The 25,747-nt window shown below is 47.0% G+C and overlaps 1 protein-coding gene across 2 annotated transcripts in view; it reads right to left on the minus strand.

The window, feature by feature from the left end:
* The window catches only part of LOC115165645 (plexin-A2), a 361,064-nt gene that overhangs the window by 46,147 nt on the left and 289,170 nt on the right, over positions 1-25,747 (minus strand). Inside the window, exons 14-21 of one of the 2 annotated variants that reach the window (XM_029718900.1) lie at positions 23,339-23,456; positions 20,217-20,353; positions 19,094-19,261; positions 17,261-17,354; positions 6,095-6,334; positions 5,651-5,794; positions 4,794-5,028; positions 471-613 (exon numbers count right to left, since the gene is read on the minus strand). In XM_029718900.1, coding sequence (XP_029574760.1) covers positions 471-613; positions 4,794-5,028; positions 5,651-5,794; positions 6,095-6,334; positions 17,261-17,354; positions 19,094-19,261; positions 20,217-20,353; positions 23,339-23,456 — 1,279 coding nt within the window. Of the gene's footprint in view, positions 1-470; positions 614-4,793; positions 5,029-5,650; positions 5,795-6,094; positions 6,335-14,374; positions 14,660-17,260; positions 17,355-19,093; positions 19,262-20,216; positions 20,354-23,338; positions 23,457-25,747 lie in introns of those variants that run through there. The other variant, XM_029718901.1, reaches the window with a different exon arrangement.

Raw genomic sequence — 25,747 nt, forward strand, 5'->3', positions numbered from 1 at the left:
AACAGCAGAGTATTAAAGAGACTCCGTGGAGTGTGTTCCAGTCAGTCTGTCCCCAGTAGAGGAGGTCCCAGGGCTGCCAGTGAAGAGGACATGACCCACTTCATTACTCCTGATGAAGGATGCGCTGGTGGGTGAAAACTGGACTGGGACCTGCGTGTGTGTGTGTGTGTGTGTGTGTGTGTGTGTGTGTGTGTGTGTGTGTGTGTGTGTGTGTGTGTGTGTGTGTGTGTGTGTGTGTGTGTGTGTGTGTGTGAGGCCAGAGGGCAGAGAGGCAGAACGACATACTGGTGTCAGTCTCCCCCTAGCACTGTGGTGCTTATGGAGGGCATGCCACAGGGGTGGTGTGGAAGCTCTCTCTCACTCTCCCTTTCCTCCCTCTGTCTCTCCTTTCCTCATTTCTCTTTCCCTCTCCCATCCCCCTCCATACTTTTCTTTGTCTACTTTTTCTCTCCATCTCTCTCTCTCCGTACCTCCAGTTCTCTGAGAACAGGGTGGTCTTCGATGCCAGGGAAAAGGACTCTCATGGCATAAGTCCGGTAGTCCAGATGGGGGATACCAGCTCTGTCCAGATCACTGGTCAGCTCGTTGATGTCCGTCTGCAGCTCAGCAAAAGCTGGAGGAGGTGGGTAGAGAGAGGAGAAATGAACAGGACTGTTAGTATGGATCAACTGATTTCAGACCGGCTGGTTTCAAATCTCCATGCATTAGTATGTACGCCCACTAGCTATGTTGACCCTACCTCCCTCCCTCCCTCACACACACACACACACACACACACACACACACACACACACACACACACACACACACACACACACACACACACACACACACACACACACACACACACACACACACACACCACACACCCCTCTGGTGGCCAGTAAATTGGCTGTACTGTACAGTATCTGAGTATCTGGTGTGTTCCCTGCTGTTAGGGGCTGCAGGTGAGAGCTGGTTAATTGGTCTCTTCCTGACTGAGTCCTGCTAGGCCTTGCTCTGCTCTGCGGGTGTCCCCTTAGCCTCTCTACAGCCAATCACAGTCATATCTCCCCCCTGCCTACAGCCTGCCCCCCAGTACCCCTGCTAGCCAAGCCCAGGGCCCAGGGCTCAGACATACACCCCTGGAGGGGAACACAGGTACCTAGCTGCCCCTTGAAATCCACCCTCGGGGCACTACACTCTTCCTGAACACAGATGCTGTTTAAAACATGACCCTTCGGTGTGTCTCCTCGCCTGTGTGTGTGTCTGCTTAGAGTGTCTGTCTGTCTGTCTGTCTGTCTGTCTGTCTGTCTGTCTGTCTGTCTGTCTGTCTGTCTGTCTGTCTGTCTGTCTGTCTGTCTGTCTGTCTGTCTGTCTGTCTGTACGTGTCCAGGGCTTTAGCTCTATAAGCCCCATGCAGCTGTGTGCTGCTCAGCTCTGCTCACATCCCCCAGCTGGGCACTACAACAGACATAGAGCAGACCTCACTATGAACCTCTGTCCTCTGCCACAGCCCTGACACAACACAGAGAAACAAAACAATGACATGTAGAGGATATACCTTTTTAGTATACTATGTCTTCTATATGTCCTGTCTTTGTAATTCTGTATGTTGGAGTTATTCTATATGCTGTAATTCTGTATGTTAGAGTTATTCTATGTGCTGTAATTCTAAATGTTAGAGTTATTCTATGTGCTGTAATTCTGTATGTTGGAGTTAATCTATGTGCTGTAATTCTGTATGTTGGAGTTATTCTATATGCTGTAATTCTGTATCTTGGAGTTATTCTATGTGCTGTAATTCTGTATGTTGGAGTTATTCTATATGCTGTAATTCTGTATCTTGGAGTTATTCTATGTGCTGTATTTCTGTATGTTGGAGTTATTCTATATGCTGTAATTCTGTATGTTGGAGTTATTCTATGTGCTGTAATTCTGTATGTTGGAGTTATTCTATATGCTGTAATTCTGTATGTTGGAGTTATTCTATGTGGTGTAATTCTGTATGTTGGAGTTATTCTATATGCTGTAATTCTGTATGTTGGAGTTATTCTATGTGCTGTAATTCTGTATGTTGGAGTTATTCTATGTGCTGTAATTCTGTATGTTAGAGTTATTCTATGTGCTGTAATTCTGTATGTTGGAGTTATTCTATATGCTGTAATTCTGTATGTTGGAGTTATTCTATGTGCTGTAATTCTGTATGTTGGAGTTATTCCATATGCTGTAATTCTGTATCTTGGAGTTATTCTATGTGCTGTAATTCTGTATGTTGGAGTTATTCTATATGCTGTAATTCTGTATGTTGGAGTTATTCTATGTGCTGTAATTCTGTATGTTGGAGTTATTCTATATGCTGTAATTCTGTATGTTGGAGTTATTCTATGTGCTGTAATTCTGTATGTTGGAGTTATTCTATGTGCTGTAATTCTGTATGTTAGAGTTATTCTATGTGCTGTAATTCTGTATGTTGGAGTTATTCTATGTGCTGTAATTCTGTATGTTAGAGTTATTCTATGTGCTGTAATTCTGTATGTTGGAGTTATTCTATGTGCTGTAATTCTGTATGTTAGAGTTATTCTATGTGCTGTAATTCTGTATGTTGGAGTTATTCTATGTGCTGTAATTCTGTATGTTGGAGTTATTCTATATGCTGTAATTCTGTATGTTAGAGTTATTCTATGTGCTGTAATTCTGTATGTTAGAGTTATTCCGTGTGCTGTAATTCTGTATGTTGGAGTTATTCTATGTGCTGTAATTCTGTATGTTGGAGTTATTCTCTGTGCTGTAATTCTGAGTGGTAAAGCTGTCTTCAGGCTAGCTGGAGGGGATACATACAGTAACTTGCCTGTCCTTCCTCTGGGACCAAGGTTCAGAGGTCAGCTGGTGTAGTGAACAGAAGCGTGCCCTGTCTGTACTGTGGCCCACCAGGGGTGTGTGTGTGTGTGTGTGTGTGTGTGTGTGTGTGTGTGTCAGTGTGTGTGAGCGATAGACAAGCACCATGTGCATTTAGTGTGCCACGATCAGCGTCAAAAACAGGTTAAACTAAACTAGCAGAGACTGTGTCTGTCAGACAAAACGTGACTCACTGACCCAGATTCACAATAACTTGTATTACATTCTACAACACATACCACCAGTTATTTACTTGTTACACAGAAGCATCAATGTGTGTCTTTCATGTGAGTATAACATGTCTTAGTGGAGCCCAGCTAGCTAGCTCAGTCTTAAGCCCTACAAGGAAACTGGAATCAAAGTGTCTCAAAATAGCTATGTAGAGCAGAAGAGGACCAAATATAATTGCTTAACTCTTCACAGACATTTTGAGAGACTGATTTCAGTTTCTGTACCTGTAATGACATAACTTAGTTGCTGATAGAGGGAGGATAAGGATACAGGCTAGTGTACATGACTAGCGACACTGGGCTGAACTGACCTACCGTAGTCTATGCCAGGGTTACCCCCCCTGCCAGGTTTGGGGTTTTGCCCTAGCACTACACAGTCTAGACCAGGGTTACCCCCCCCCCTGCCAGGTTTGGGGTTTTGCCCTAGCACTACACAGTCTAGACCAGGGTTACCCCCCCCCCCCCTGCCAGGTTTGGGTTTTTGCCCTAGCCCTACACAGTCTAGACCAGGGTTACCCCCCCCCCCCCCCCCCCCCCCCCGCCAGGTTTGGGTTTTTTCCCTAGCACTACACAGTCTAGACCAGGGTTACCCCCCCTGCCAGGTTTGGGTTTTTGCCCTAGCACTACACAGTCTAGACCAGGGTTACCCCCCCTGCCAGGTTTGGGTTTTTGCCCTAGCACTACACAGTCTAGACCAGGGTTACCCCCCCTGCCAGGTATGGGTTTTTGCCCTAGCACTACACAGTCTAGACCAGGGTTACCCCCCCTGCCAGGTATGGGTTTTTGCCCTAGCACTACACAGTCTAGACCAGGGTTACCCCCCCTGCCAGGTTTGGGTTTTTGCCCTAGCACTACACAGTCTAGACCAGGGTTACCCCCCCTGCCAGGTTTGGGTTTTTGCCCTAGCACTACACAGTCTAGACCAGGGTTACCCCCCCCCCCTCCCTGCCAGGTTCTGGTTTTTGCCCTAGCACTACACAGTCTAGACCAGGGTTACCCCCCCTCCTGCCAGGTTCTGGTTTTTGCCCTAGCACTACACAGTCTAGACCAGGGTTACCCTTTTGCCCTAGCACTACACAGTCTAGACCAGGGTTACCCCCCCCCTCCCTGCCAGGTTCTGGTTTTTGCCCTAGCATTACACAGTCTAGACCAGGGTTACCCCCCCCTCCTGCCAGGTTCTGGTTTTTGCCCTAGCACTACACAGTCTAGACCAGGGTTACCCCCCCCCCCCGCCAGGTTTGGGTTTTTGCCCTAGCACTACACAGTCTAGACAAGGGTTACCCCCCCCCGCCAGGTTCTTGTTTTTGCCCTAGCACTACACAGTCTAGACCAGGGTTACCCCCCCTGCCAGGTATGGGTTTTTGCCCTAGCACTACACAGTCTAGACCAGGGTTACCCCCCCTGCCAGGTTTGGGTTTTTGCCCTAGCACTACACAGTCTAGACCAGGGTTACCCCCCCTGCCAGGTTTGGGTTTTTGCCCTAGCACTACACAGTCTAGACCAGGGTTACCCCCCCTGCCAGGTTTGGGTTTTTGCCCTAGCACTACACAGTCTAGACCAGGGTTACCCCCCCTGCCAGGTATGGGTTTTTGCCCTAGCACTACACAGTCTAGACCAGGGTTAGTTAGTGAGAGTTGCAACTAATAGTCTGTGGTTCATTTGTAATCTAAATAAAGTGTTACTCACCTTCCTTGCACTCCAGGGCGACCCGGGACTCCAGGTTGTCCATCTGCATCTGCAGGCGCTTCAAGGTGAGGTCATTCTCCCGCGACTTGCGTTTGTATGCGATGAGGACGATGATGACGATGATAAGGAGAAGGCCTCCGCCGGCGGCGATGGAGACGATGGCGGGAAGGGTGAGCAGGCTGTCTGACAGGATGTGGACCGCCCCTGGAGACACGTGGAGACCGCCCACCTGGACCTGATATATATATATATACACACACACACACACACACACATATACACACAGTATATTAAACATACACACACACACACACACACAGTATATTAAACATACACATACACATACACACACACACACACACACACACACAGTATATTAAACATAAACATACACACACACACAAAGTATATTAAACATACACACATTCAAACACCCACACACAACAAACACACAGTTAGATTCAGTTAAATAAACCCATACAGCACACAGACACCCAGACACCCCGACATGGAGGACAGTGAAGAGTGAAGTTCTGGGGGCTTGAACTCAATAAGTGAGAAGACTGGTAGAAATAATTGCAGTGGATTCTTGCAGAACCTTTTGACAGCTAGAGCCCAGTTACACTGTCGTGTCTTTGACCTGTTTCTCTCAGCTGAATGAAGAACCACGAGTGCAAAAATAATGGAGTTTACAGGTCAAACGTTATGGAAAATAAATCACAGACACTCTGACACACAGACAGAAAAGAGAGACAGGAGGAGATGGTGTGTGTCTGTGTGTGTGTGTGTGTCAGTGTCTGTTTCAGTGTGTGTTTCTGTGTTGTTGTGTGTGTACTTGGACAGACTGATTGAGGTACCATGACTTTGTACTGGCCCGTGAGGTTGGGGGGCTCACACAGCAGCTGGGTCTCAGACACAGTGACTGAGCAGGGGGTCTCCCCGATCAGTACAGTGTAGTTGAGCTTCACCCCCCCTGAGGCCGGGGGCACCAGGTTTTTGCCCTGTGGGGGGAGAGGAGGGGGAAACTTTGATCTGTGGAAAATTGTCATAGCAATGCTCAACTAAGGTAATATGAAGCCACCCCAAAATAAGAATTGGTTGTTATTGTGCAGTAATGAAGATACAGTTATAGAATGGACATTGTTGTAACTCTGCTTTAAGGTTGCACATTCAAATAACCTAAACCCTCTCTTGGTTTCTGCAAGCTAGGTCTAGGCCGGGTTGCTATCTAAGTGCTGTTCTTTACAGAGCTTTATTCATTCATTTGATTTATTAATTACAATCTCAGTAAGCTCCCATACCTTGAGAATGATGGGCGAGCCAGGCTTCTGCTCCAGGACCCCATTGGTGCTGAGAGGTTCAAAGTATGGGTTGGGGTAGTAGAGGAAGTTGGTGTTGTTATAGACTAGCAGAGTCTGGACGTTGTTGAAGATAAAGCCAAACTCATCAGCATGTTTGACCGTGTCCAGGCCTGGATGGTACTCTGCTACCAGGGATGGGGCAACGCAACTCATACTGGTCGTATTCAGAACCTTACACATCTGCCAGAGGAAGGGAAGGAGAGGGAGGGAAAGAGAGAGGGAGAGAGAGAGGAGGAGAGAGAGAGGAGGAGAGAGAGAGGAGGAGAGAGAGAGGAGAGGAAGGAGAGGGAGGGAGAAAGAGGGGAGGGGAGGGGAAGGAGAGGGAGAGAGGGAGGGAGGAGAGAGAGGGGAGGAGAGAGAGAGGGAGAGAGAGAGGAGGAGAGAGAGAGGAGGAGAGAGAGAGAGAGGAGAGGAAGGAGAGGGAGGGAGAAAGAGGGGAGGGGAGGGGAAGGAGAGGGAGAGAGGGAGGGAGGAGAGAGAGGGGAAGGAGAGAGAGAGAGAGAAAGAGAGAGAGAGAGAGAGAGAGAGAGAGAGAGAGGGGAAGGAGAGAGAGAGAGGGGAAGGAGAGAGAGAGAGAGGAGAGAGAGAAAAGGAAGGAGAGAGCGAGAGGGGAAGGAGAGAGACAGAGGGGAAGGAGAGAGAGAGGGGAAGGAGAGAGAGAGAGAGAGGGGGGAGAGAGAGAAAGGAGTAAGAGAGAGAGAGAAAGAGAGAGAGAGAGGGGGAAGGAGAGAGAGAGAGAGGGGAAGGAGAGAGAGAGAGAGGGGGAAAGAGAGAAAGGGAAGGAGTGAGAGAGAGAGAGAGAGAGAGAGAGAGAGAGGGGAAGGAGAGAGAGAGACACACATTAGCTCTTGAGATGCTTTATTCACCAAAAGATGGAACCAGGCTACTGAAGGGATCCACACTAGCCAGCCATCATGCTCTAATAATCTAAGCTCTCCAATACGAGACATGAGACATGAGCAAGTCAAGCGGGATGAGGTGAGACAGACCGTCTGGCTATACTCTTTTCATTCTAAAAGCTGAACCAGTATATTCATACCATATAGCCTATCAACCACCTGCTGTAATAGCATGTAAAGTCGAGAGTTTACTGAATGTTACACTTAATACAATAGCACACACTGGCATAGCTAAGTGCTTAAGGCTGATAATATGCAAATCAAGCACAGCCAGCAGCATACCACCCTGCATACCACTGCTGGCTTGCCTCTGACGTTAAGCAGGGTTGGTCCCTGGATGAGAGACCAGATGCTGCTGGAAGTGGTGTTGGAGGGCCAGTAGGGGGCACTCTTCACTCCGATTTAAGGAGATTGCAGTGAAGGGGACAGTGCCCTGTATAGGTTGCTGTCTTTCGTATGGAATGTTAAAAGGGTGTCCTGACTCACTGTGGTCATTAAAAATCCCATTGCACTTATTGTAAGAGTAGGGGTGTTAACCCTGGTGTCAAGGCTAAATTCCCAATCTGGCCCCATTCATTCATATCAACCTCATTCCTAATTGGCCTATATCACTCCTCACCTCTCCAGCTGATGTGTGATGAGCATTCTGTCACAAGCATGGTCACCATGCATCACCCAGGTGGGTGCAACACATTGGTGGTGGTTGAGTTGAGTTTCTCCTACTAAAGGATTTAAGTACAGCAGCTGTTAGAAACGTGATATATACATCCATCCAATGAAGTACTGTTACTTTCAGAAACAGTACGTTTTGAGTTTTCATAAAATGTCTCCAGTAGCTCTGAGGGAGCCTCAAACTAAGACATGTAAGAGGACAGGGGAGCATGAGGGGATATCCCCCAATCACTTGGTCATATATCCAATCTGGCAGATTGAGGTGAAGTCATGGCTTCTTGAATGATATTCCTTTCCATCTGTATGCCCAGGAGCAGATATTTTCCATGTGAGGGAACAAGCTGCAGCACTACAAACAGTAGAGGAACACAATAGATTACTGTGCTGCACTCCTGCTGCTGCCGGAGCCTTTTATCTCTGCTCTCTCACTTTTTCTCTCACTCTTTCTCTCACTCTCTGAGGAGAAACTTAATTAGAGCCAAATGTCTTCAAAGCTCTGTAGGGCCAGCAGAGTACCACACCTCTTACCTGTTGTCCTATGCTCTAGTCTAGAGCAGTGTCTGTCCAGATAGGGCACATGGGCTATTGCCCATGTACATTTGGTAAATATACTTGGGTTGGGTTGGGTTGGGTTCAGCAGGAAGTCAGCTCTGCTCCCGGGTTAACCGAAACACAGTTCCCACATTACAGCTGTCGCCATGTGTGCTGCTGTGGCTGGACTCGATGTGTGTATGTTAGCCCACATAACGAGGTCTAAACGCTCCCTCTACTCCCGCAGAGTAGTGACATTGTACATCTACAGTCTAAGTTTGCATGTTAGTGGGAGAGAGAGAAAGAGAGAGAAAGAGAGAGAGAGGCTAAGCCCTTTTAAAAATGCATACAACCTCAATAGCACTGCAGACACATTTTCTCCAAGAATCTTCTACTGTAATCCTATTATATACTGCTCAAAAAAATAAAGGGAACACTAAAATAACACATCTTAGATCTGAATGAATGAAATAATCTTATTAAATACTTTTTTCTTTACATAGTTGAATGTGCTGACAACAAAATCACACAAAAATAATCAATGGAAATCCAATTTATCAACCCATGGAGGTCTGGATTTGGAGTCACACTCAAAATTAAAGTGGAAAACCACACTACACTACAGGCTGATCCAACTTTGATGTAATGTCCTTAAAACAAGTCAAAATGAGGCTCAGTAGTGTGTGTGGCCTCCACGTGCCTGTATGACCTCCCTACAACGCCTGGGCATGCTCCTGATGAGGTGGCGGATGGTCTCCTGAGGGATCTCCTCCCAGACCTGGACTAAAGCATCCGCCAACTCCTGGACAGTCTGTGGTGCAACGTGGCGTTGGTGGATGGAGCGAGACATGATGTCCCAGATGTGCTCAATTGGATTCAGGTCTGGGGAACGGGCGGGCCAGTCCATAGCATCAATGCCTTCCTCTTGCAGGAACTGCTGACACACTCCAGCCACATGAGGTCTAGCATTGTCTTGCATTAGGAGGAACCCAGGGCCAACCGCACCAGCATATGGTATCACAAGGGGTCTGAGGATCTCATCTCGGAACCTAATGGCAGTCAGGCTACCTCTGGCGAGCACATGGAGGGCTGTGCGGCCCCCCAAAGAAATGCCACCCCACACCATGACTGACCCACCGCCAAACCGGTCATGCTGGAGGATGTTGCAGGCAGCAGAACGTTCTCCACGGCGTCTCCAGACTCTGTCACGTCTGTCACATGTGCTCAGTGTGAACCTGCTTCATCTGTGAAGAGCACAGGGCGCCAGTGGCGAATTTGACAATCTTGGATTTCTCTGGCAAATGCCAAACGTCCTGCACGGTGTCGGGCTGTAAGCACAACCCCCACCTGTGGACGTCGGGCCCTCATGGAGTCTGTTTCTGACCGTTTGAGCAGACACATGCACATTTGTGGCCTGCTGGAGGTCATTTTGCAGGGCTCTGGCAGTGCTCCTCCTTGCACAAAGGCGGAGGTAGCGGTCCTGCTGCTGGGTTGTTGCCCTCCTACGGCCTCCTCCACGTCTCCTGATGTACTGGCCTGTCTCCTGGTAGTGCCTCCATGCTCTGGACACTACGCTGACAGACACAGCAAACCTTCTTGCCACAGCTCGCATTGATGTGCCATCCTGGATGAGCTGCACTACCTGAGCCACTTGTGTGGGTTGTAGACTCCGTCTCATGCTACCACTAGAGTGAAAGCACCGCCAGCATTCAAAAGTGACCAAAACATCAGCCAGGAAGCATAGGAACTGAGAAGTGGTCTGTGGTCCCCACCTGCAGAACCACTCCTTTATTGGGGGTGTCTTGCTAATTGCCTATAATTTCCACCTGTTGTCTATTCCATTTGCACAACCGCATGTGAAATGTATTGTCAATCAGTGTTGCTTCCTAAGTGGACAGTTTGATTTCACAGAAGTGTGATTGACTTGGAGTTACATTGTGTTGTTTAAGTGTTCCCTTTATTTTTTTGAGCAGTGTATATTACAGAGAAAGCTTAGATTAGATGACAGTTATAGAGAAAATACTGAAAAACAAACCGTATACACTGGTCTTATCGTGTGCTATGATTATCAAAAGGTGCTTGTGAATGTATTTACTTATTAACTTAATACACTCTGGCCAATAAGTGCCTTATTAACTGCAAATAAACACTAATTCACTGTCATAGTTTTGAGCAAATAAGCTTTTTTATAGCTACGAATACACTTGATTTCTCTCACACATTCAGAGACAGTAAAAGGCAAAATGTCCATGTTGCTGTAGTCTCCATGTTATAACAGTGTTGTGTTACAGACAGGCAAAGATGCCACCACAGCATCCCTCTCTGTCTGCCTGTCTGTCTCTGTCTTGTTTGGAACACAAGGAACAGCAATGCATTTGCAAGTCAACTGCAGTACAGTATGGCTCCCACTACCATCTGTTCAGAGCTGGGCTAGCTAGCTGGAAGGATGCTGCATGTTTTCAACACACTCCTTCAATACTCTGTGTGTTTGGGGCGGTGAGAAATCATGTCTCTCTCTTCCTGAATCCTGTCTTCTGAGAAAGGCAGTCATATAAGACTCAGCCGTGACTGGATGTGATCTAATGTGATGTGTGTAGATCTAAAGAGGCCAGTCAGAATAAGACACTGAGCTTAGTGCCTATAAGGTTAGTGGTCAGGGTAGTGAAGTGGGAAATACTGGCTATGTCAGGGTAGTGAAGTGGGAAATACTGGCTATGTCAGGGTAGTGAAGTGGGAAATACTGGCTATGTCAGGGTAGTGAAGTGGGAAATACTGGCTATGTCAGGGTAGTGAAGGGGGAAATACTGGCTATGTCAGGGTAGTGAAGGGGAAATACTGGCTATGTCAGGGTAGTGAAGGGGGAAATACTGGCTATGTCAGGGTAGTGAAGGGGGAAATACTGGCTATGTCAGGGTAGTGAAGGGGGAAATACTGGCTATGTCAGGGTAGTGAAGGGGGAAATACTGGCTATGTCAGGGTAGTGAAGGGGGAAATACTGGCTATGTCAGGGTAGTGAAGGGGGAAATACTGGCTATGTCAGGGTAGTGAAGGGGGAAATACTGGCTATGTCAGGGTAGTGAAGGGGGAAATACTGGCTATGTCAGGGTAGTGAAGGGGGAAATACTGGCTATGTCAGGGTAGTGAAGTGGGAAATACTGGCTATGTCAGGGTAGTGAAGGGGGAAATACTGGCTATGTCAGGGTAGTGAAGGGGGAAATACTGGCTATGTCAGGGTAGTGAAGGGGGAAATACTGGCTATGTCAGGGTAGTGAAGGGGGAAATACTGGCTATGTCAGGGTAGTGAAGTGGGAAATACTGGCTATGTCAGGGTAGTGAAGGGGGAAATACTGGCTATGTCAGGGTAGTGAAGGGGGAAATACTGGCTATGTCAGGGTAGTGAAGGGGGAAATACTGGCTATGTCAGGGTAGTGAAGGGGGAAATACTGGCTATGTCAGGGTAGTGAAGTGGGAAATACTGGCTATGTCAGGGTAGTGAAGGGGGAAATACTGGCTATGTCAGGGTAGTGAAGGGGGAAATACTGGCTATGTCAGGGCAGTATCATTATAGTAGCCATATCATATGCTGTCAATCATCTCAGGGCTCGTATAGGCTACTATGACAGAGCAGAGAATAATTATCCTGCCACCCACAATCTTAGAAAAGCCTCAGGTATTCTACTCCAACCAGACTAGTACACATTTAAATTAATTATGAAACATTTTTTTTCAGCAAATATTGTTCCTTAGCTATCAGTCCTATCAGTCCTATCGGTCCTGTCATTCCTACCGGTCCTTAGTATTGATCCCTGTCATCATCAGTATACAGTTGCTCCAGGGCAACAGCTATTAAATCATTTGAGTCTTGCCTCCTGACAGGCACTGGATGGGGATGGAGTAGTACGTTGTACAGCAACTGTGACGTAAACAGTCCAGGCTCTCAGGTTGAATTCATTAGCAGAATCTACTGCAGTCTGCAGCAGCCCACTCAGCCCAGGCACCCTGCGCCAGGTCTCTGACTTGGAGAGAGGGAGGCAATAGAGGAAATGGGCTTCAGGGGTCATGAGTACAAGAGAGGAGAGAGCTCTGTTAGGTCAAGGGTCAAAGATTATGTGAGCAATATTCTGGCCAATGACTGATATTAGTGGCTGATATCAATCCTACCCCACATCCATTTCCTTCCATGTCCTGTTTGTTTCCACCAGCTGTTCATTCTGACAATATGGCTCTGATATTAGTCGTATGGATGGATGGATGGATGGATGGAGAGTGGAGAGAGGAGGGGATGGATGGATGGTGCAGACGTAGTGGATGAGGAGAAAATAACCTGACAAGACTGGAAGACGTAGGAGCTGAGAGGTTATTAACCAAGCCTTTATCATGATGTAGTCACCATCTATTCCTTCATTCTATCTGAGTGTTCATTATACACTGAGTGGACAAAACATTAGGAACACCATCCTAATATTGAGTTGCACTCCCTTTTGCCATCACAACAGCCTCAATTCGTCACAGCATGGAAAGCGTTCCACATGGATGCTGGCCCATGTTGACTCCAATGTTTTCCAAAGGATGTCCTTTGGGTGGTGGACCATTCTTGATACACACAGGAAAATGTTGAGCGTGAAAAACCTAGCGTTACAGTTCTTGACAAACTCAAACCGGTGTGCCTGGCACCTACAACCACACCCCGTTCAAATGCACTTAGATATGCTGTCTTGCTCATTCACCCTCTGAATGGCACACACACAATCCATGTCTCAACTGTCTCAAAGCTTAAAAATCCTTCTTTGACCTTTCTCCTCCCCTCCATCTACACGGATTGAAGTGGCATCAATAAGGAATAATAACTTTCAACTGGATTCACCTGGTCATTCTGTCATGGAAAGAGCAATTGTTATGTTCCCCAGTTTCTGTGTTGTTTTTGGGTTTGTATGTGTTTGTATGTGTGCATTTCAGGAAATGGCTTCCTGGATTCTAAGCAGCTGATTGATCGGCCCCATCGACGATTGGAGTTCTGAACCCTCACTCTCGTCAGGGGAAACAGCTGTTTTCATTTACCAACTCCTTCTCCAGCTGGATAAAAGCCAGTGTTCCTTTGTCTGGAGAGAGAGCTTCTTTGATGTCCTGTGTTGGTTGTTGCTCAGTTTTGTAGCCTCTACTTCTGTATTTTGTATTTTGTAGCCGCTACTTCTGAGGTATGTGTATGCCAAAAGGAGTCAGTGTTTTTGATTATTGAAATTGTTCACTTTAAGTTAGTAATTATTTGTTTCATTTGTTCCCAGGGGAGGAAGGGGAAGGCACCTTGGGAGTGCTTATGCAAGAGGCCTGCGGGCATACATAACCCGTAGTATTTACTGTCTATGCACACTAGGTAAGACCTGGGCGGACCACCCCCTGTATTTTGGTTAGGGCACCAGGATGTGCTAAAAGGGTAGGTAGGTAGGTAGGTAGTGGGTAGGTAGGTAAGGTAGGAGAGGGGTCTATAACTCTTACTTTCTTTGCTTTTGTTCCGTCCAGACCCTTTTCCCCACCTTACCGTGTTAAGGAAATAAATTCCCTGTAAACGGTAATATTCTCTGCCTCTGTCATCCTTACCCGCACCTCCAATCACATACCTCTTTCACTCCACGGGGAGTTGAGTGTAGCAGGGTGTTGCGTTCCCTCCTCCAAGAGGTGTGCATAACAGCAATTCATTACATATTTTATACACTCAGTGTATTGGCCTCAGCCTCTTGGGGGTGATGTACCATTTCCTAGGAGGACAACGTTCTAAAGAGAGCTGTCTGATTGCATAAGGACTGTAGGTGCAATGCTGCTCTATAGACCTAGTGATGTATATGTCTCTCTCTCTCTCTCTTTAATCAGCTCAAATTGCTGCTGATCGCTTCCACTTCTGACAATCAAGCCTGCGTCCCAAATGGCACCCTATTCGCCTACATAGTGCACTACTTTTGACTAGGGCCCATAGTAGTGCACTTTGTAGGGAACAGGGTGCCATTTGGGAAGCAGGCTCTACTGTATCTATTTCATTATGACATCACATCAGCCAATCAGACATCTTAATGGGGGCAGAAAGTGGCAAAGGAAATTCTTTAAGAGAAGATAGGAGAAAATGGGGTTCTGTGAGAAAAATACACCTTTTAGCTTTAATCAGAGCCAATGATTAATGTTTCAGTTGTGAACCAGTGACAGGTATAGAGTGTGTAACGAAAAACAGTGTCTCCCTTTCTGTGCCTTCTTCTTTGTGAAGAATCTTGTGCAGGTGACAAGAGGGAAGGGGGGAGGGAGGGAGATTGAGAGGCAATTTAGTGGGAGGCAGATGACACTTTGAAGGCTGACTTGACAGGCCCGCTCTGGGCTGGGCCCTGATTGCACGGCTGCTGCTGCGCTGTTTGCCTTTCCCCTGTGACAAAGACGAGAGGAAGGGATGAAGAGATCCATAATTGTAACCTAGGCAGTTAATAAAAATTCACACAGCGGCTTCTTCTCTTCTCCTCCTTCTGGAGCAAGGAAATCAAAGAGGAGCCGAGTGTCTGTGAGAGGCACTATGTGTGTGTGGCGAAGTGAGACTGCATTTTAAAGGAGAACGCCGCTGAGCGTTCAAAGCTTTCTGCTTCACCTGAGTGACACAGCAGACAGCACCCACACACAAGTCAAATCCTATTTCAGCTCAGAGGCTTACAAGAAATCTTACTGATCTGATCCAGTTCTTTTCGTGTGTGAATAAAGCAGTGAGTCTGTCTTTCATTAGATCCAAAATGACTGTGTTTCTTCTGGGTTTCTTCATATAAAAGGGTCTTATGGGGAAACTGCCCATACATGAAGACATGTAGTAGAACAAAAGCCTAGGGCAGTGTTTGCCAACTGGCGGCCCGTGGGCTGAATATGGCACGCAGGTGATTTTATTTGGCCCTCCAAGTTTTCTGACCAACAAAATATATATATATTATTTTTTGTTACTGTTGGACATAAAATACTGTAAAAACACCTGCAAATCAGCTCCAAGTGATTTACAATTTTACTAAGTATTCCTACACATAATAGAGATACATGTGATCATATACAAATGTAAGCAAGGTTTAAAATGATTGTTTTAGTCAAATATTATATGTTTGGGCTTCTTGCGGTCAAGAAAAAATCTAGTTGAAGGTCCCTGGCCTAGAGCACAGTTCTGATGTTGGGTACGGAAGCAATCATGAAGAAACACAGGCCCCTGAGAACCACTTATGTGAACTACAGTCTGTCTGAGTGGGGGAGGGTTGTGAATGCAGAAGGTAAGGAGACACTACTTTGGAACAAATATGTTCAGAGATTCTCTAAAAAGATTCTCTGAGACCCAAAAAGCAAGATTCTAGTGAGGTGTGAGATGGAAGTCATTATATAAAGAGACCGTTAAAAAAAGACTTGAGAACGTGGTCATGATGGTGGTGGTGTGTGTGTGTATGCATGTTTCATTTCTGTGACTGTACAGTATCTGCCTAAAGTTTGTGCTGTGTTTGAGCATGTACTATAAATGTCTTAGGATATGCTGCATTTCCTGGAATGAAGTACTTGTTCCACACTACCTGTTTTTCCTCCCTCCCTCCCTCTACTCTGCCCTCCCCACCTTCACTCTGACCACCCGCCCGACCGCAGCGGTGGAAAAATACCATTCCCTTAATTAAACATGTACCCAGAGGACTAGAGCATAAATGCAATTTGTAACGATTCCCCCGCCTGCCCGGCCTTGATTATACAGAGAGGGGCTCTTTATGCTGAACAAAGCCTTCTGACAGCACTTAATCTTCCATTAGAACCCACTAGGAAGAGAACAGCCCCCCGGTCTTCCCCAGCCTTCCAAACCCACCACCATCCAACCCTCTCACCCCTGGCCGCCAGCCCCCCACGCTCCTACCCTCAAACCCACCACCATCCAACCCTCTCACCCCTGGCCGCCAGCCCCCCACGCTCCTACCCTCAAACCCACCACCATCCAACCCTCTCACCCCTGGCCGCCAGCCCCCCACGCTCCTACCCTCAAACCCACCACCATCCAACCCTCTCACCCCTGGCCGCCAGCCCCCCACGCTCCTACCCTCAAACCCACCACCATCCAACCCTCTCACCGCTGGCCGCCAGCCCCCCACGCTCCTACCCTCAAACCCACCACCATCCAACCCTCTCACCCCTGGCCGCCAGCCCCCCACGCTCCTACCCTCAAACCCACCACCATCCAACCCTCTCACCCCTGGCCGCCAGCCCCCCACGCTCCTACCCTCAAACCCACCACCATCCAACCCTCTCACCCCTGGCCGCCAGCCCCCCACGCTCCTACCCTCAAACCCACCATCATCCAACCCTCTCACCCCTGGCCGCCAGCCCCCCACGCTCCTACCCTCAAACCCACCACCATCCAACCCTCTCACCCCTGCCCGCCAGCCCCCCACGCTCCTACCCTCAAACCCACCACCATCCAACCCTCTCACCCCTGCCCGCCAGCCCCCCACGCTCCTACCCTCAAACCCACCACCATCCAACCCTCTCACCCCTGGCCGCCAGCCCCCCACGCTCCTACCCTCAAACCCACCACCATCCAACCCTCTCACCCCTGCCCGCCAACCCCCCACGCTCCTACCCTCAAACCCCACCAGCCATCCACCCTCCAACCTGCTCCTACACTCCAGATTTACAGAAAAGTGTCTGAGGTATTTCAAATTCAGGCGGAAGTCTCAAACCATAACAACAAGGCTAAGCAGGTTAGTATAGACTGTATAGAGCTGAGGCCCTGACTGACTGGCGATAGTAACTGGAGCCTGATGGTGTTAAAACTCTCTAATTAAATACTGCATGGGAACCCCTCTCCATCTGCTCCATTAAGAGACCAGCTAGAGCATTAAGGGAGATTTGAAATATGGTTTGTGGGGAGGTTGTGGGTTAGCAGGACAAGCATTTGAATGACTCAATCATCCTCCATATCATCTACGTGAGTGTGTGTAATGTGTGTAGTGTGTGTAGTACTACTCACATTGACAGACTCACGGCCTCCGTACTTGACGCGTATCCTAGGCTCCTGAACCACATCCAGATTAGTTCCTGTCACCATCAGAGGAGTGTGGCCGCTGTTTCACACACACACAAACACACACAGAAAAGTTCTACAAACAAACAACACACCGGACTACAAGATTTTCTCTCCAAAACGTCCTGCCTGCACAAGCCTTTGACGAAAGTTTTTACCTCAGATTAAAAAAAAGTGTTTTCAGAAGATAATAGGTTTTTGAGGTAAGTAAATGATTAAAGAGGATTTTAACTGCACTTAAGTAGATCTGGCAGGCTCATGTTTGAGGGGGTCGTAGCTACGTGGCTGTTACGCCCTGACCATAGAGAGCCCTATGGTGTTTAGGTCAGAGCGTGACTAGGGGGGTGTTCTAGTCATTGTATTTCTATGTTGGTGAGTTGTATGGTTCCCAATTAGAGGCAGCTGGTAATCGTTGCCTCTAATTGGGGATCATATTTAGGTAGCCTTTTTCCCACCTGTGTTTTGTGGTGTTTTGTTTAGTGCATTGTATGCTACGAACGGCACGTTCATTTTGGTCTTTGTTGTTTTGTAAAGTTTCACTTTGAAATAAAATATGTGGAGCTATACGCACGCTGCGCTTTGGTCCCGTCCTTTTGAAGAACGTGACAGTGGCTCAATGGATAATACACAACACAAACTAGGCAGGCTTGGCTGAAACAAACACAGACAGACAGGAGAGACAGGGCAGGTGCCGGAGCAGGGGCCTTCCCTACAGCTATTTGGCCTGTTATAGGGATTGGGACTGTTATAGTGGTTGCTGAAATACTGAAGTAACACTGAGGACTGTTAGGTGACTGGGCTGGGAGCACTAGATTAGCATCTATATCAGCATCTGGGGATCAGCATCTAGATCAGCATTTAGATCAGCATTTAGATCAGCATCTAGATCAGCATTTAGATCAGCATCTAGATCAGCATTTAGAACAGCATCTAGATCAGCGATCAGCATCTAGATTAGCATCTAGATTAGCATCTAGATCAGCATCTAGATCAGCATTTAGATCAGCATTTAGAACATCATCTAGATCAGCATCTCAGGATCAGTCTGTGCATGGTGGCACTGTAGCATTACTGACTACAGTCTGGCTAGCCACTCTGGAGGACAGTGATAAAACATGACTAGTTGTTCAAACTGTCTTGAGGTCCACTAAGCAAAATTCCAAATGAGGAGTGTTTAGCATGCTTTACTGCTAACCATTCAGTCCAATCAAGAGTACAAGGAGAGGAGATAGAGTAACATAGATAGATGTGCTCTAGATTAAACAAGGCTCCTGCCCTGTTGATGTTAGCTGTGCCTTCCTGGGTTGTGTTGTTTAGACAGCACCCTGGCAGCAGCTTTGATGCTCTGTCTGTCTGTCTGTCTGTCTGTCTGTCTGTCTGTCTGTCTGTCTGTCTGTCTGTCTGTCTGTCTGTCTGTCTGTCTGTCTGTCTGTCGACTACGGCCCTACACTACGCTATGCTACACTCCTCTACCTCCTTTCTCCCGGGCTGAGGCATGGGGCAGTGTTCTCGTTTCAGAAAAGAAAGAACAAGTTTGACTAAACAAAGTGCCATCCCACATCTTTTCTCTCTGTTTGTTTCTCAGTGGAGAGAGAGAGGACCTGCTGCTCTCTTCTCTTCCAGATAAACTCCATCTCGGCTGATATCTGCTGCACACTTGGACCTCTCTCTCACTCTCTCTCACTCTCTCTCTCTCAGTCCTCATCATCTATGAGGGACTGGGGACATGGACAAGTAGATGTTTACCCTCATGTTTAGGAGAGGTGTTGGTGGTGTTACCTGGCGATGCTCCACTCTGGCTCAATGCGCTGGACGGTGGGGTCCTCAATGTAATCAAAGCTTAGGCTCTCCTTGACCTGGGCCCGGTCCACACTCACACTGATCTGGACCGAACCCACGCCAGTCAGGGAGGGAGCCGAGTAACACACGATCTCTGTCATGGTCCGTCTGCAGGGAACACGCACGCACACGCACACACACACAGTCAATGTCTGCGTCTCTTCTTCAATCATTCTTTCTCCATCCCATGGATCCCTGCACTACCTGCTCACCCCCTGAAACTAGCTCTGTTCATCAGCCACCCTCCTCTCATCCTCTCCTCCCATCCTCTCCTCCCATCCTCTCCTCTCATCCTCTCCTCTCATCCTCTCCTCTCCTCTCATCCTCTCCTCTCTCTCCACGGTCAGAATCACAGTGGAAAACACATGGCTAGTAATTAGCCCAGATCTCATTAAAGCTGCCTTGACTCCTCAACCTTACAGTATTACAATGAAACCTACTCCTTTCTGTTCCGCTTCAAATAGATATCGGAAAGGAAAGGGAGAGAGAGGAGAGGGTGGGAGGGAGAGATGGAGAGAGAGGTAGGGAGAGAGAGGTAGAGCAGGAAAAAACAGGTAGCGAGAGGAAGGGTGGGAGATAGAAAGAGAGAACTGGAAAAGTCAGATCTAAGAAAAAAGGTGACTGAAAAAGGAAGGAAAATCCCAGGCTAGGTGCACAAGGACATCTGGAGGTTATTATTACTGAGGTTTGATGCAGTGGGTCATGAAACCTTATTAAGCTGTACATACATATATATACAAAAAAATCTATGTAAACGCGACATGTAAAGTGTTGGTCCCATGTCTCATGAGCTGAAATAAAAGATGTCCCAACTTGCTATGACTGGACTGTGATGTGTGGTTGTCTCACCTAGCTATCTTAACATGAAATGTAAATGTAGAGGGCTCTCACTTAGAAAAAGATCCAACTGGATAAGACAGCAAAAGTTAGATCATTGATATTTATCTGAGAAAGTCATAATTGTTGAAAACATGACAGGAGAGCTCAGAGGAGAGTAAAACAGTATGTATTAAACTACCACAAATGAACCAGCCTGAGGGGGTGAGGTGGGTCTCTCTCTTACCCGTAGAACTCGCACGTCTGGTTCCCAAAGAGGACGGTGACACTGCTGCCAGCGCCCAGGTTCTCCCCCATGATGGTTACCTTGCTGCCCCCTGACTCAGGCCCTCTGCTGGGGGACAGGCCCTGTACCGATGGCATCTAGAGGAGGGAAGAAGAGAGAGAGCGCGAGAGAGAGCGATGAGCGACAAGTGAGAGAGAACCATTTCTCTGTCACTGTAATGTACAGTGGGGGAAAAAAGTATTTGATCCCCTGCTGATTTTGTACGTTTGCCCACTGACAAAGAAATGATCAGTCTATAATTTTAATGGTAGGTTTATTTTAACAGTGAGGGACAGAATAACAACAAAAAAATCCAGAAAAACGCATGTCAAAAATGTTATTAATTGATTTAGATTTTAATGAGGGAAATAAGTATTTGACCCCCTCTCAATCAGAAAGATTTCTGGCTCCCAGGTGTCTTTTATACAGGTAATGAGCTGAGATTAGGAGCACACTCTTAAAGGGAGTGCTCCTAATCTCAGCTTGTTACCTGTATAAAAGACACCTGTCCACAGAATCAATCAATCAATCAGATTCAAAACTCTCCACCATGGCCAAGGCCAAAGAGCTCTCCAAGGATGTCAGGGACAAGATTGTAGACCTACACAAGGCTGGAATGGGCTACAAGACCATCGCCAAGCAGCTTGGTGAGAAGGTGACAACAGTTGGTGTGATTATTCGCAAATGGAAGAAACACAAAAGAACTGATCTCCCTCGGCCTGGGGCTCCATGCAAGATCTCACCTCGTGGAGTGGCAATGATCATGAGAAAGGTGAGGAATCAGCCCAGAACTACACGGGAGGATCTTGTCAATGATCTCAAGGCAGCTGGGACCATAGTCACCAAGAAAATAATTGGTAACACACTACGCCGTGAAGGACTGAAATCCTGCAGCGCCCACAAGGTCCCCCTGCTCAAGAAAGCACATATACGTGCCCGTCTGAAGTTTGCCAATGAACATCTGAATGATTCAAAGGACAACTGGGTGAAAGTGTTGTGGTCAGATGAGACCAAAATGGAGCTCTTTGGCATCAACTCAACTCGCCGTGTTTGGAGGAGGAGGAATGCTGCCTATGACCCCAAGAACACCATCACCACCGTCAAACATGGAGGTGGAAACATTATGCTTTGGGGGTGTTTTTCTGCTAAGGGGACAGGACAACTTCACCGCATCAAAGGGACGATGGACGGGGCCATGTACCGTCAAATCTTGGGTGAGAACCTCCGTCCCTCAGCCAGGGCATTGAAAATGGGTCGTGGATGGGTATTCCAGCATGACAATGACCCAAAACACACGGCCAAGGCAACAAAGGAGTGGTTCAAGAAGAAGCACATTAAGGTCCTGGAGTGGCCTAGCCAGTCTCCAGACCTTAATCCCATAGAAAATCTGTGGAGGGAGCTGAAGGTTCGAGTTGCCAAACGTCAGCCTCAAAACCTTAATGACTTGGAGAAGATCTGCAAAGAGAAGTGGGACAAAATCCCTCCTGACGTGTGCAAACCTGGTGGCCAACTACAAGAAACGTCTGACCTCTGTGATTGCCAACAAGGGTTTTGCCACCAAGTACTAAGTCATGTTTTGCAGAGGGGTCAAATACTTATTTCCCTCATTAAAATGCGAATCATTTTATGCGTTTTTCTGGATTTTTTTGCTGTTATTCTGTCTCTCACTGTTCAAATAAACCTACCATTAAAATGATAGACTGATCATTTCTTTGTCAGTGGGCAAATGTACAAAATCAGCAGGGGATCAAATACTTTTTTCCCTCACTGTATTAATCTGTCACACCTCCTGTCCTTTATACATTACTGTCTACTCTACACAGAGCCACAGCAGCAAATAACAAACTCTGCACTACGAACCCACGTAAAGAGGAAGCAAAATAAAACCAAGAGCTTTTAGTCCCTCCGAGATCCCACTCATCTTGTGTTGTGTTGCTGTGTTCGCCATTGCTGAGTTTGTATTCCACTGAACCTTTTAAAAGGTAGTCTGAAAATAACTAGTGTTAACAGGAGCCCGGCCCTGTCTGCCTTCCTGTCATCAGAGAGCCCACAGACAGACAGAAAACATCCACACAGACAGCCTGCTAGGCTGGTAACCTAAGACACACTGATAAAACAGAGTACAGACTGTTACACACACACACACACACACACACACACACACACACACACACACACAGACACAGACACAGACACACACAGACAGACAGACACAGACAGACAGACAAAGACGCAAAACACACACTCCATTTCCACTGTTATTTGTCATACTTCCTGTCTGTATAGCTTTGTAAAACAGACGGACACGTGGGACCGTGTTTTGTTGTCTACAAAATTGAAGAGAGCTTTTGCTATGTGTAATTTTCTTTAACGCTGCTGTGATATTAGGGAATTGCAAGTAAAGTACTGTAGTACCCACACACACACAGCGCTGCATTGATGTCAGTACTCCCTGAGCGGCAACGTGAATTATGGGTGACAAAAGTGTCAGTGCACACACACACTGTTCCTCGCCCAGTGCGGTACAATTTAGGGGACAGGCTAAAATGCTACTCTCTGAAAACAGTGCAAGTAATTACTAGCCGTTGTTAATTGTTAAGGGGTAGCTAATTGGGAGTGTGTGAATGGGAGTGTTGATTATCAGTTATCTGCAGGCTAGCTTTAGTATGGGTGAGATACAGGTGTGTAGCATAGCTGCTGTCTCCCCATTTATTCTATTATCAACACCTATTATCCATTTATTAACTGCTGATTTCCCTGGGAACTTCTGTGGCAATCACTAGGCTATGCAGTATTTCAACAATCAAGAAAAGGCTTCATTATTTCAATGATAGGATTTTCATGACTTATTTTCTGGCTTTCAAGACGACGATGGTGATAGACATCAAAGAGACATAGGCGAAATACTACTACTTCCTCATTCTAAACTGTTTGAGTTCTAATTGCGTTCGGCCAGTTGAGATAAACTTAATTTAGCATTTGTAATACTGTGAATCAGAACAACTAGTGTAATACAAGTGGAGAGGAAAAATGATAAAAACACTTCATTACTGACTGTTAGTGTTTAAAGTCTAAAGTCTTACCACGAAGGAGTAGAGCTGGGAAGAGTGAGTCTTGAGCGCAGGTTTGCACTCCCCGACACACAGTTGGACTGGTCCAGCCTTGCTGTCTGCTGGGGCAGCATCCATCTCACAGACTATCCTGGAAAACACACAACCTCTCAGCTTAGGGTATTCAAAACATCATTTATTTTACCCAGAAAGTTGACTGAGAACACATTTTCATTTACAGTAACGACCTGGGGAATAGTTACAGGGGAGAGGAGGAATGAGCCAATTGGAAGCTGGCGATGATTAGGTGGCCATGATGGCCAGATTGGGAATTTAGCCAGGACACCAGGGTTAACACCCCTACTCTTATGATAAATGCCATAAGATCTTTAGTGACCACAGAGAGTCAGGACACTCGTTTAATGTTCCATCCGAAAGACAACACCTTACACAGGGCAATGTTTTCAATCACTGTTCTGTGGCATTGGTATATACTGTATATACACGATCGTTCAAAAGTTTGGGGTCACTTAGAAATGTCCTTGTTTTTGAAAGAAAAGCAACTTTTTGGCGATTAAAATAACATCAAATTGATTAGAAATACAGTGTAGACATTGTTAATGCTGTAAATGACTACTGTAGCTGGAAACGGCTGTTTTTTTATGGAATATCTACATAGGCGTACAGAGGCACATTATCAGTAACCATCACTCCTGTGTTCCAATGGCACGTTGTGTTAGCTAATCCAAGTTTATCATTTTAAAAGGCTAATTGATCATTAGAAAACCCTTTTGCAATTATGTTAGCACAGCTGAAAACTGTTGTCCTGTTTACAGAAGCAATTAAACTGGCCTTCTTTAGACTAGTTGAGTATCTGGAGCATCAGCATTTGTGGGTTCGATTACAGGCTCAAAATGGCCAGAAACAAAGACCTTTCTTCTGAAACTCGTCAGTATATTCTTATTCTGCGAAATGAAGGCTCTTCCATGCAAGAAATTGCCAAGAAACTGAAGATCTCGTACAACGCTGTGTACTACTCCCTTCACAGAACAGCGTAAACTGGTTCTAACCAGAATAGAAAGAGGAGTGGGAGGCCCCAGTGCACAACTGAGCAAGAGGAAAAGTACATTAGAGTGTCTAGTTTGAGAAACAGACGCCTCACAAGTCCTCAACTGGCAGCTTCATTAAATAGTACCGCAAAACACCAGTCTCAACGTCAACAGTGAAGAGGTTACTCCGGGATGCTGGCCTTCTAGGCAGAGTTGCAAAGAAAAAGCCATATCTCAGATTAAGACGGGCAAAAGAACACAGACACTGGACAGAGATATGGCTTTTTCTTTGCAACTCTGCTCCTCCACCAGTAGTCACAACTCACTACACCCCTCACACCAGCAGCCCTATAACTTCCTGGAGAGTGGAGGATACTAGACATCATAAATATCCCTCCACTAACAAGGGCCCTGCTGTGCCGAACAAGCTGTAGTGTCGCCGTAGCAACGTCCAATGTAAATCACAGTGAGGACCCTAGCTGACGCCCCGCTGCAGATCAATACAACTTTATCATACAGCAAGATCAGGCGTCTCCCTCTGCCGGCAGGTGGCCAGATCAAATGACATAATAAAACCAGGATGTCTATCGATCGAAGCTCGCAGAGATTAATAAAAAACAAGAATCAATCATGGTGTTGAGGGAGATGGAGGGAGAGAGAGAGAGAGAGAGGGGGGGAGAGAGAGAGAGAGAGAGAGAGGGGGGAGAGAGAGAGAGAGAGAGAGAGAGAGAGAGAGAGAGAGAGAGAGAGAGAGAGAGAAGGAAAGGAAAGGAAAAAGATAGAAGGATGGATAGTGGGGAGGCCACATCGTTGTTTCTTCAGCGCTGATCTCCTAAATCACATCTAATGAGAGAGCTAGAGAGCTCCTGGCTGAGTGGAAGAGAGAGACTCCTGGAGGGTTTAGTCCCAGGCAGGGACTACAGTATATCTCCCCTGAGGAGAGAGACTCAGCAGGGCCTTAGTGTGCCGGAGTAGTACCTGGCCCATCTCCTCCATTATGAGGACTGAGGAGAGAGACTCAGCAGGGCCTTAGTGTGCCGGAGTAGTACCTGGCTCATCTCCTCCATTATGAGGACTGAGGAGAGAGACTCAGCAGGGCCTTAGTGTGCCGGAGTAGTACCTGGCCCATTTCCTCCATTATGAGGACTGAGGAGAGAGACTCAGCAGGGCCTTAGTGTGCCGGAGTAGTACCTGGCTCATCTCCTCCATTATGAGGACTGAGGAGAGAGACTCAGCAGGGCCTTAGTGTGCCGGAGTAGTACCTGGCCCATCTCCTCCATTATGAGGACTGTTACGAATGCCAACTGTCCGCACAACCTGCAACCACTCAAAAGTTTATCATGATCTCTCATAGAGTGAACATGAGACTCAAAGTCTGGCAATGAGAGTCAAG

The sequence above is a fragment of the Salmo trutta genome, chromosome 28 (assembly GCF_901001165.1).
Source record: "Salmo trutta chromosome 28, fSalTru1.1, whole genome shotgun sequence".
Taxonomy (NCBI): domain Eukaryota; kingdom Metazoa; phylum Chordata; class Actinopteri; order Salmoniformes; family Salmonidae; genus Salmo; species Salmo trutta.